Source organism: Camelus bactrianus, chromosome 1, assembly GCF_048773025.1.
Source record: "Camelus bactrianus isolate YW-2024 breed Bactrian camel chromosome 1, ASM4877302v1, whole genome shotgun sequence".
NCBI classification, from domain to species: domain Eukaryota; kingdom Metazoa; phylum Chordata; class Mammalia; order Artiodactyla; family Camelidae; genus Camelus; species Camelus bactrianus.
In genome coordinates, this window is record NC_133539.1 from 98,447,076 (window position 1) to 98,459,269 (window position 12,194).

Consider the following 12,194-nt stretch of genomic DNA (forward strand, 5'->3'; position numbering starts at 1 on the left):
AGACTAAACACTTTTAGTCTTTTATGTTTAAAAAACTAGTTGATATTGAGCAGACTGGATATATTGGTTGTTGTTATATTTAATATGGCTTCTAATTTTATTCTCAATATTTTACTTATTAACTCATTAATGCTTGGTTTTTACGGCTTTGTCTCTTCTGATGTACAATTTAAACACTCACAGGAATTAAGCAAACAACATACCCATACCTCTTTCCTCTGGTGACCAGAAATCTAGGACTGAAACAAGGACCACACCCATCTCTGGACAGCAGGCCTATGAGCACCCACTGCTGGGAACACTTACAGACTGAACAGAATTGGAAAACTCAAACATTTAATGGTTCCAACTAATGATGTTCTCCTTTGTTTTTTGGCTATGTTTAGGGAATATGGAAAGCTTTTTAAAAAATAGCATTTCTTTTTAAAGAAAAGTTTAGCTATCAGTTTTCTAAGAGACTGAGTTATTTTTTTGTTTTGCTCTTCAAAAAATATGTAAGCATTACATGTTTTATTTGGTCTCTGAAAGACTGCATCTAAAAGTCCAAAACAACAGTTTTCAGTTTATAAAGTTACTGGGTCTTTGAATTTATTCATTTAGGTAAGCCAAATATCTATGTCATGGGCTAACTGGAATAATTTTTTATTTTTTTGGCATAACTCAAATGCTTTAAATCTTATACTTACTCTTTTAAATCATTGGTCCCAACTTCTGGCAGCCAGATGTTCATAAATTAAAAAAAAAATTGTTTGAAAGATTCAAACCTGCTTATTTTAAAAAAATATGCATAGATCTAGGGTATTTGTTAATGTGAATATTATAAAACTCTTATATTATTTAACTGTATGTGGTTAATCTTGATTCTCCAACAAGATTGCTAATTTTTTTTTTCAGTTTTGGGAGTCTTCTTTATTGTTTATTATTTACACTGTTACTTAATGTTTTTATGGTTTTATTATTAATAAAAATTTATTTTATTTATATTTTATTTATTTTTACTTGAACAGTAGTCAAGAAGAATGCTAATTTTTTGAAACAAGAATATTTAATTTTATTTGCATTATTTCTCATATCTAGTAAGGACCCATTCATATCATTTGTTCATTGATTAATTTGCTTCTATGTATCGCCTAATCCAACAGCGAAATAAGCAATTTTAGGATCTTATCACTTAACCCAGTATCAACCAAATACTCCAGATTCCTAATGACATCTGCCATACTCTGCCTGTGTCAAATCCAGCTCAAGGGCAACTTGTGAAATTGACTTTCTGATTAAGATTAAGTATGAGGTGAAGGAACTTCATTGATCTGAAATCATCATGTGTGTCATTATTGCGGTGAAGCAGGAGGAAGTGGAACTATTATCATTTTGAAGACTAGTGAATTAATCATATATTGGGGATCATTACCTGCATCAAAATCATATTTCTTCTAGACAATTTATCTAGCCAATTTCAGATTCCTTGTAAATCTATAGTATTAAGTTTTTTGCTTCTATTACCAAAAATCAATAATGGAACTTCCAGAAATTATTCTTATAATAATTTTTTTCCAGAAATAGAATTTAAAAAATCTCAACAGTGAAATAGTAGATCTACTACCATGACTACTTACCAACTCCTTGTTGTCCTTCGGGAGTGCATAACTGTAGGAGTAAGGGTAGAGCATCATCTGGGAGTATGAGTGGATTGTCAGGTATGCTTTGATGGAAGAGAGGTTGTCACGGATGAAATCAGCCAGGGCCTTGGTCTCTTTTTCAGACTCTGCAGTAGATCCACAGTAAGTTTCATCACAGGGGTTTTGAGAGGCTCCAATTGCTGGAAAAACATATATTGTTGTTAATGGCAAATGGTCGTCTACTGAAATTCTCCCAGGGCATGTTTCAAAATTTCAAACTACAGAGTTCAAAAAATAAGTTGTTTTCACAATAGTTTATAATCATCCTCGCATGTATATGCATTATAAAGTACATTTAGTCACAAGATTAGGTTGGTTTTAAGCTAACAGTGTAAGAAGTTGCATGTGAAATCACCAATGTGTCCCCGTGTAGTACTAAACAATGAGATCAATAAAGTGTAAGAAAATTAATAAGTAGGGGGCAAACTAATATCCAGGAGAAATTTCTATATTGTTGTAATCATTTACTGAGAATTGAATCACGAAAGTATAATTATATCACAATTTTATTTAAATAATTATTTAATGGTGGTCTCCTCTTGATTGTGCATTCCACAAATAGGATCATGTCTGGTTTGTTCAATCTCACGTTTCCTGCATCTAGCATAACTGGGAACACAATAGAGTAAGCAATACATTTTTATTGACTGAATGAGTAAACTGTTTATTGTCTGTGCTTTCAGAAAGTTAGAATTCTAAAATATAGAATTTTATATTTTTTTCTTGTTTTAGACACTTGTGTTTTCCTCTGTAGTTTTTCTTTGTATGCTTTTCAATAGCTGCATGTAGAATGGTCAGCCAGTTACTTACAGCACCAACGAGCATCAAAATTTCTGTTGGGGTCTGTGCCAATGCAGGTAGTTCCAGCATTGGTGGAGCGGGTCTTTCTCCACATTCGGTTCTGAAAGTGCACTATATGGTTAGGACAAATATGATAGAAAGTCATTAGTTTTAATTTTATCAGCCCCTCCTGGTATTGGTTCATATACCTTGGTCCAGGTGTAGATGTAGCCATCAATATTGAGCACAGGCAAGACATAAAAGTCTAGCTTGTCGAGAAGTTCTGTCATGTGGCTCTCACTTCCATAGGTGCCAACAGCCTGTGTATAAATTACAAAGCAGAATTTCATGGAAAAGTGGAATGTATTATAGTGTTAAAATTTACATAGACTGTGCGAATATTGACTTTAGTAACAAAACTGCTGCCCCTCTTTGAGGTAGATATTATTAATATTTAAAAAGCAATTAGTGAAATACTACTGACAGTTTTTTAAAAAAATAGTTTCTAATTCTTCTCTGTTTCTAGAATACTCTATTTCATCCATATGTAACTCAAATAATGATTTTCATTTTAACTTTTTCCCTTAGAGATGAACAAAAAATTTAATAAAATTAAAGACTTTTTAAAGAGCATTTCCTCATTTGATGCAGTAAGCATTACTCATTTCCTTTGAAATAGAAATTGCAGTCACTTTTTCTCAAAGTTAGTAGGATATGAGGGTAAGACCTATTTCTAGAAAGTAAGGAATGTCTACGGATGTCTATGCATATTCCTAATACTGTCATCTAGAAATTGTTTAATTTTGGTGAGACTGCCTGTAGATGGTTTCATTAGAGGAAGTGGCTGACATAGAAGAAGAATGAAAAAGCCTCTCACTGTGAAGTGAGTTTACACTGATGGTTTTTGGAGAGTCTCTCACCAAGGCTCCAACTGCATAATGATGAAAGGCTTCTTCTTACTCCTCTTTCCTGAGAACGGAACCTTGTTAAGGGTCTAGTTCTCCCTAAGTAATATGGACACTTATCTATGAATGACCTCATCCCCCTTTATTATGTTCTCTTAATCACAGTTCTTCAGCCCCAGGATCATATTAAACTTACATTTAACTCTTCCCCAGGCTTGCCTGAGTAGATTTTAAAATATTTACAGCTTCTATGTAGTAATAGTTTTATAGACTCTTTGTGACTCTACACATGTATGTTTGTTAAAATAACACATGATAGAGCATTTTAGGTTGGAGAAGCTATAGAATCCTGTTCTGTTAGTGGTCTATAATTAGAGATAACCCAAGTAATATTGAAAGTCCTTTCCTTCTAGAGGGCAGATGGTGAGATACTGAAATTAAATGGTGCCAATTGGATACATAACATGTCTAGAAACCAAAAACCTAGTAAATAGATACGGAAGTGCTTTACATACTTATATAGTAATATTCTTATATTTTAAAGCACTTTGATACTTTAAACTTTTACTTTTGAAATCATTTTAGACTTATGGAAGAGTTGCAAATATGAGGAGTTCCCATATACCCTTCACCCAGTTTCCTTTAATGTTGCCTTCTTACATAATCATGGTACAATGATGAAAGTAAAGAAATTAATATTGGTGTAGTACTATAAACTAAACTATTGGCTTTAATTTAGGTTTCAGTAATTTTTCCGCTAATGTCCTTTTTCTCTTATAGGATCCAATGTAGAATCCCACATTGTATTGGGTTGTCATTATTTCCTTAGTCTTCTCTTATCTGTGACAGTTCCTCAGTCTTTCCTTGTCTTTTATGACTCTGACACTGTTAAAGAGTACTGGTGTGGTTATTTTGCAGAAGGTTCCTCAATTTGTCTGATTTTTTTTTCTTTTTTAATGATTAGAGGGAGGTTATGCATTTTGGGAAAGAAAACCAAAAAGATGCTGTATCTTCTTAGTGCATAATATCAGGGGTTGCATGATATTGATTGTATCTTATACTGGTGATGATCCTGACCCTGCTGTTGTTAACCTTGATCACTCGGTTAAGGTAGTTTCTGCTAGGTTTCTCCTCTGTAAATTTTGCCTTTGTAATTTAATGCATAATTTTGGGAGATATTTTGATGCTGCAAATATCCTATTTTTCTTTAGACGTTTACCCATAACTTTTTGCATCCATTCATAGATTTTCCTGAAGCAGTCATTACTGTGGTGTTCTAGTGGTAACTTTCTATTTCACTCATTTGTCTGCCCATTAGTTGCAGTTCTTCTATAAGAAAGAGTTGTCTCTTCTCTCCCTTTTCTGTGTTTATTGAATCATCTATTTATGTCAGTATGGGCTCATGGATATTTAAAAGGGTTTTCAGGTCTATCTTATCATTAGAATTATAGGGAGTGACACAGTATCATCTAGAACAGGGACTGCATGTACTGTCTTCTTTCATTCTGAAGTAGGGTGCATTGATTATCATCCAGGGGATAATGCTCAAGTTAGGTGTTTATCCACTACCATTATCACTTTTAAATGACCTATCTATTAGTCTTTTCACCAAAGGTGGGTGAGAAAGTTCAGATGAGTGAAATTCAAATAAATATAATTTGCTAACTGTTTTAAAATTTTGCCTTATGAAGTTCTCTCGGTGACCTTTATAGCTTTCAGCTTGGAATTACAAGTTTTCTTTGTGCGATTATTCTCTTTTATTATAGCTAGGTTATAAGGGATTGATTAAAAAATGCTTTCTACTTTCCTCCGCCGATAATCATTCTACATACTGACCTCTCTCACAAACCACTGGCAAAATGCAGGGGAAATCCACTCTCTGGCATGGAAACCACAGTCCATGAAAATGGCAGGCTTATTTGACCCAGATGTGCCAACCTAGTGCAAACAAAAGGAAAAGGGAAATGGTGATTCATCACCTTCAGGAGTTAACATTCACTACCCATCTGGGCTTTGGACTCAACAGGTGAAAATTGACAGCAGCAAGAGATATATCCCATGATTAAATTAAAACATAATACTAGCACAGTATGTTCTTGCCTCTAGACAACTCACAATGTTTGAGCTGAAAGCTTACATGGCTGTTTATTATTTTTATTAAGCTTGACAAGCTCATATTTTCAGAAGATGCTTGATTACTCTGCTTAATTGTACTCACGTGGAGGTTATTTTCTGCTGCTATTATTAGGTGACATGACCAAGACAACTGGATGAGTAATTAGAAGTAATCATGATTGTTGCTAATCTTGTAAGAATTTTTCCTTCTCTGCTACTTATTCCTTGTTTTTTCATTTTCTTCATTAGAATTGCATGATAAGAATGGCATTAGAGGATGACAGAAACAAATTGTTGATACACTGTGTAATGTTTTCTGATAGACATGAAGTTTATGAACCTCTTTAACAAATGGATCTGCAGATAACATCTGGGAGAGAAAAATTTCATCAAGGTAGATGATCATTTACATTGCTTACAGGAATGTGGTTAAATTTATAGGACTTCTCTTACTTTTATTGCATTTTTCCTTTTGAATAAATCAAAATAATGACTTAAAAATTCACATATCATGAAAGAATCTGGGGAATCTGTTTGATTCCCTAGGGGATATAGGCAGGAAAAGAGTTATAACAGTGTTTGGGATGAACATGTCTGTGAAACAGATGTTAATGTGTTAGAATTCATTGATTTAAAGCCCTTAGACATGTCAAGGTCATGGTTAAAAAGGATTACCTTGAGGAGGTATATATTGTTTCCTGAAAATGTGGTTCCGATGACACTGCGAGAGACGAGGTCTGGATTTTCACTGGTGATTTGTTGAGTCCAAGCCTCTATCTACCAAATGGAATCATTTGTGGATTAATGTGACATTCTTGGTTCAATTCCCAAAGCAGTATCTGTGTAAATCGTGTGCACGTCGTACCGTTTCCCAGTCGTTGTACTTCTCGTAACTGTGTCCAGTTGCGTACACCCTGCTGTCAAGCTGAGCCTCCAGCACAGATCCCAGGTTGCTTATCAATACCCTGTAATAAACCAGAGAGGGTGCTTCTGTGAACAGAGCCATGTCTCCCAGTGAATATATGCAAAAGCCCAGTCTCCACTTTAGCAGATGGCACAGGGAGTCAGATGTTTCCTCTGATTGTTCTTGATGCTCTTCAACTTGAGCTACTCATCACAAAGCGCGAGTAAATCACTGAGAAGGATACTGGAGACTGTGAGCGAAGCAGGCTCTTCTTTGGCTCAGACTTCACATGTTTGGGTGTCTTTGTACCTTAAACTCAGAAAATGGTTTCCCTGATACCTGGGGCATTCTGGGTCAGGGCCTTGGGCTGCCACACAGAGGCATGCATTCAAGCCCTATCTATGGTCTTTCTTCCTCAGGACTTTCCTGGTTTTGGTACTGAAATCTCCATGTCACAGGAACCTTCTTAGTCCAGGGTAAATTGGGCTAGCTGGTCACCTGAGGCCTTTCTCTAGGCTTTGAGAAAAATATCTTTCTGCTTGCTTTTCTTTTGGCTGGTTTAAAATAATATAATAATGGTTCTGTAGTGAGGTAGTATAAAAATTGGTGACAGAAACTTTGAGGCCTGCTTATTTCTATAAATGACTGTTCAGATTCAAGTTTTTATTATAAGAGGCAGGCATGAAGGTATGGGTATGTGTGACCTTGTTTCTCCTGGCAACTTTTGAGTGGAAACTATGTTCTGAAGGGACAAAATTTTATGAGCATTAATGTCCTTGATCATGTCCTTGGTCACTGTAAATATTATGGGCAGTAGCTAGTTTGTAGAAATGTCTGTCATCCACAGTCAAGCCTTGAAAGGTTTTTATCTGACACACAGAGAACTGCAGCCGCACATCAAAAGTCTACGTCTCCTCCGGCAGCCCCAAGGGCATTTTGATGAAGTATGTCAGGGACATCTTCTGAATCTCTCTCCTGGTCTCTTCTTCATTTGGTTAACTTGGACATGAACTGGTGTTTATGGGAAAAACAGTAAATTAGTACTAAATGATATTTGTTTCCTAGCAAGAGGCAAATACTATCTTAAGGTAGTATTAAAAAAAAAGAAAAGGGAGAAGTTTTAAAGATTTATTTCTGGGGAAAGAAAATTTCCCATTAAGTACTTTCGTTAGTATATTTGTTTCTCTGTCTGCTGTAAGTTACCACAAATGGAGTGGCTTAAAACAACGTGAATTTAATATTTTACAGTTTAGAAATCAAACACGGGTCTCACTGGGCTAAAATCGAAATGTCAACAGGGAGATGCCCCCGTCTGAAAGCTCTAGGGAGAATCTGATTCCTTGCCCTTTACAGCTTCTAGAGGCTGCCCACATTCCTTGGCTCTTTGCCCTTCTCCTCCATCTTCAGAGACGGTACCAGCAGCTCAAGTACTTACGTTTCATCACTCTGACCTCCTCTTCTGCCTCCCTCTTCCGCTTGAAAGGACCCTGTGGTCAATTTGTATTTATCTGGGCAACCTTGGATAATCTACATATTTTAACTACAGCTGCTTAGCAACCTTAATTCCATCAACAACCCTAACTTCTCTTTGCCATTAACATAACATATTCATATACTTGGGGGATTGGGATGTAGACATTTTGGGGGGATAGTCAGGAACTACAGTTAGGAACAGTTGTATTAAGTGCTATAATTAATTATATTCAACACCCAAAGTGAATTGCTAGGGAATAGGGTGGAATTAGAAAGAATCTAAAATTAGGAATCAAAAGGTCAGAGTCATAGTTTTGCCTAACATGTAAATTGACTTCAGAAAAGTCATTTAATCTCTGGCCCTTAATTTTTATAATTTTTAGAGTCAGATATTTGATTAGCTGGTATCCAGTGTCCTTTTCAGTTCTAGAATGCAATAACTTAATTCAACTCCATAGACCTTGGTCATTTACATAGATGTCTTCCAAGGTTTATCAAAAAAAAAAAGTAAACTATAGTAAAGTTGCTGGTTACCACCCTCATAAACACCAAGGAAACATCTAGAATAGAGATAATTTAAATATAACTAAAAACAAATGAAAACAAAGCAAGTAAAACAAAAACCTTGAAAATTAAATATCAACAAGCAGAAACCTTTAAGAAAACAACTATATTCCAAGATCATCAATTTGAAAGAACAAATCCTGCCTAACAAGGATGAACTTCTCTGATAGAATGGCAAAACTAAAAATCCAAGAGGAAATGGCAAATGACGTCTGCTTTCACTTTAACAAGATTTTCCACTGTTAGTGAGCAAATAAAATGACCGTCTTGGTCACATGGCTTCTTAGAGGGGGCCCAGAGAAAAGAAAGCATCAGCTAACTGCTCCTGGGCATTGTACAGCCTCAGGACATTCTATTGCCTTTTGTTTTCAAGAACAGAAGCACGCTGGTTTCTGACTACCAGGACCGGCTCTGAGTGGAGGGAGAAGTAGAGCTTCTATAGCAAACTGCAAAATCCTATCTTTTGCGTCCAATCCTCAAATTCAAATTATTTGGGAGAATAAGTGACTGTGGAGGTTGCTACTTAGTTTGGTACTAAGAAGAGACATTCCGTTAGAGTTATTATTATGTTAAATATTACATATTTCATCAATAATCAGGACAAAGAAGCATAATAAAACCAGTTAGATTTAAGATGGCACCCAAGAGTAAAAATGTCCTCTAGTAACTTGCAAACGAGTATCAGAAGAAGGTTGAAATGTGGTTGCTGACTTTTGCCTGAAGGTGGGGGGATTGACCGTAAATGATACTTCCCAGTCCTATGATTATTTGATATTATTAGATTTAGGGCAAAGCACTACTTTAACTATATTACAAAATATTATTACTAAATAATGAGCTTCTGTTCTACGAGATTAAAACAATGCCTCTTAATGTAATAGGAACTGCATTACAACTCCAAAATATAGAGGCATGTACACTATTTTATACTTTTGTATGTTTCTTTTATAGTGCTATCCAACTTCTTTTTCTTTTTTTTTAAACATGCAGGCAAATTAGATAACAGGGACTCGCAACAAAGCCCGAAATAACAATGTCTGAGGAGGAGAGACATGACTTAATTTTCTCCCCTTTTCAGATTCCTGAAAAACGGAGCATTTGGTCAGTTCCCAGACTACACACCCATTGCTGTTGAAGAGCATTACTATGTACGCATTGTTATCCAAGGACACTTTCCTGTTCGAATCTGAAATATGCTGAAAAATGTTATAGGCAGATAACAATAATCAGTCTCTTCTTAGATTAGATAGGGCACAGACAACCTTCCTGCAGTTTGTAGGAAGGAATTGTGTGAAGGCCCACCCACTGAAAGGTTCTGTCAACTTGGCTTCAGTACTGTTAAGTTGGCGATTTACATCATCCAATTTCTGGTCTTTCTGTACCGTGGGTGTGACATAAGCATTTAAAAATAGGTTTTTTTTCTTGGTGCACACATTTTAAATTTTTTCCTGTGGTAATTCAGAATCTGATTAAAACTACCAAATGATGAAAGTCTTGGTGAAGGAGGTTGGGACCACTGAAAAACCGGAAGAGCTATTTTGGTGGAACTTGTGAAGTAGATGGTTCCTGTTATATAGAAAAAGAACTGCAAATTCTTGCCGGCAGGAAGCCATCTAAATACACATTAGTTACCATGTGAGGTAATAATGGGAAGCACAGGGACTGCTTGCAGCCCCGGCAAGAATATTGCTGGTGTGCTTCTCCAGGATTTCTAGGGACTTATTATTATTTAATATTTAGAAAATCATATGCTCAAATGTGCTAAGCAAAAATTAACAAGATCTTAGCCCTCAGGGAATGTCCTATGTTCTACGTGGGACAGCATTCATACACAATTCCCCAAAAGTTTACCCACTAAAAAAAGGACATGAATTTTCCACCTGGTAAAAGGAGATTGATATGTGATTAGAAGCTGATTTACTGCTTCGTGCTGTGAGCAGAATTAGGACGTTATTCGGGTGGCTAGAGTTATCTTATGGTCGCTCATCTTCCTTTTGGTTTTCTTAAAGAATTGTAAAGAAACTTATCTTTTTGAGTATTACTGAGGGCTCCTAAAGGCTAGGATTTTAGAAGTCCTTCCTAGTGTAATAAAAAGAGCAAAATATCACAGACATGAATCTTAATCACATGTTGAAACTTAACTGTATTATGTCTTTGTTTTAAAAAGACAGTTGATTCTTAAGGTCACATTTTGACACTTCCCTCAGGCAGAAGCAGATAGCTAAGCTGTGTAAAGCACGATAATGGGGTTAAACAAAACAGTTTCTGTTGACCTTTAAAAAATGTATAATCCACCTCTTTGTACAACAGTAAACCATAGCAGCACTCACAGCAATAATAAGACCAGTTACGATTTATTTACATATTGTTTTATTTCATCTTTACAATAACCTTCTCTCAAGAGTAGCATTGTATATATCTTCACTTTATGAAGATATGGTTATAAGGATCCTTTCCCTAGAAGGATGAGGAAACCAAAGCTCGGAAAGGTTAAACAAATGATCCAAGGTCACACAGCCAGGAAGTTGCAGAGCCAGGATTTAAATCTTGTCTGATTTTTCCCAAAGCATTTGTTTGTTGCATTATGCTGCACCCCTTCTCTTGATGGAAGTGCACATTTTATAGGTCACAATTCTGACCTCTTTACTAGTATAAATACTATTCTATATTTTAAGATGTGAAAAATTATAGAAAATTTCTGTTAAAATTATGTAGGTCACATTTTCTCAAAATATAATGGAGACTTGAGCTTGTGGTAGGGAATTGGATAAACATTTGAATTTTCAGGACTGGAGCCTGAGACTGTCTCTTTGCTGCTTGCTTATCCACTCTAGAGGAGAACTTCTGCTTTAGACTAAAGACCTCACTTCTTCTTTCCCTCAAGTGCAGATTGAGGGAAGTTCTAAGCCTTAGCATATAGTCTGTTCTCTGCCTAGAGCATGACTTTTCCTTGTCTCTGTCTGGCCCACTCCTTATTTTTCAGTTCTCAGCTAAAGCCTCATTTCCTAGGATGGTCCTCCACGATCCCTAGACTTGATCTATTCCCCAGTATCTCCAGCTCTTTACGTTTCTTGATATGTTATGCATATTGCAATTCTTTGTTTAAAGTTCATTTTCCTCTGAAGGATGTGGGCTGTATCTGTTTTTTTGGTACTTTTTATATGTAGGCCCTCACTATTATTTGTTGGATCAACAAATGGACAACTGCCTCTATTTAGGGGGACATCCTCATCTTAAAAGGCTTAGATGGACCAGTGTGGTATTTGGGGAGGAGATGTGGAATGATCAGCTTAGCCAACTCTACTCTAGGCCTTTGGGGAACCACTTTCCTTTCTTTCAGTCCTTCTCTCCCTGCCTTCTCATACCACTAGAGATAGTTGGGGGCTTTGGGAGGGAAAAGAACAGAAAGACCACTCAGTCTGACTCTAGTCTGGTCCTTAATCTAAAGGAGCATGGAGAACCCTCATGGCTCACAATAGGTCTGGTGCTCACCTGGAAAGAAGACTTGATATGATTTGGGGCTAAAACTGTGTCTAGCTGATAATAGAATATCCACTGGTTTGGCCTACAGTCTGTATGTCACTTGTAAGCCAGTATCAGTTCAGATATTTGGCTAAAGATTTGGGATATGAGAGTCAAAACTGTTCTTACTAGAGCAATAACTAAACACAAAATCTGCTAGACCTGATGTCTTAAGATCTGGAATTCAGGGCCAACCCTGCCATGCCTTATTTATCAGGCCCTGAGGGAGCCTGGTCTTGGTCTTATTTTACC

At 36.2% G+C, this 12,194-nt stretch overlaps 1 protein-coding gene across 1 annotated transcript in view; it reads right to left on the reverse strand.

The window, feature by feature from the left end:
* CPB1 (carboxypeptidase B1) overlaps positions 1 to 12,194 on the reverse strand; it is a 31,015-nt gene that overhangs the window by 12,026 nt on the left and 6,795 nt on the right. Inside the window, exons 4-9 of the mRNA XM_010970418.3 lie at positions 6,345 to 6,444; positions 6,155 to 6,256; positions 5,201 to 5,302; positions 2,669 to 2,779; positions 2,490 to 2,580; positions 1,617 to 1,819 (exon numbers count right to left, since the gene is read on the reverse strand). Of these exons, the coding sequence (XP_010968720.3) occupies positions 1,617 to 1,819; positions 2,490 to 2,580; positions 2,669 to 2,779; positions 5,201 to 5,302; positions 6,155 to 6,256; positions 6,345 to 6,444 (709 nt within the window). The remainder of the gene's footprint in view (positions 1 to 1,616; positions 1,820 to 2,489; positions 2,581 to 2,668; positions 2,780 to 5,200; positions 5,303 to 6,154; positions 6,257 to 6,344; positions 6,445 to 12,194) is intronic.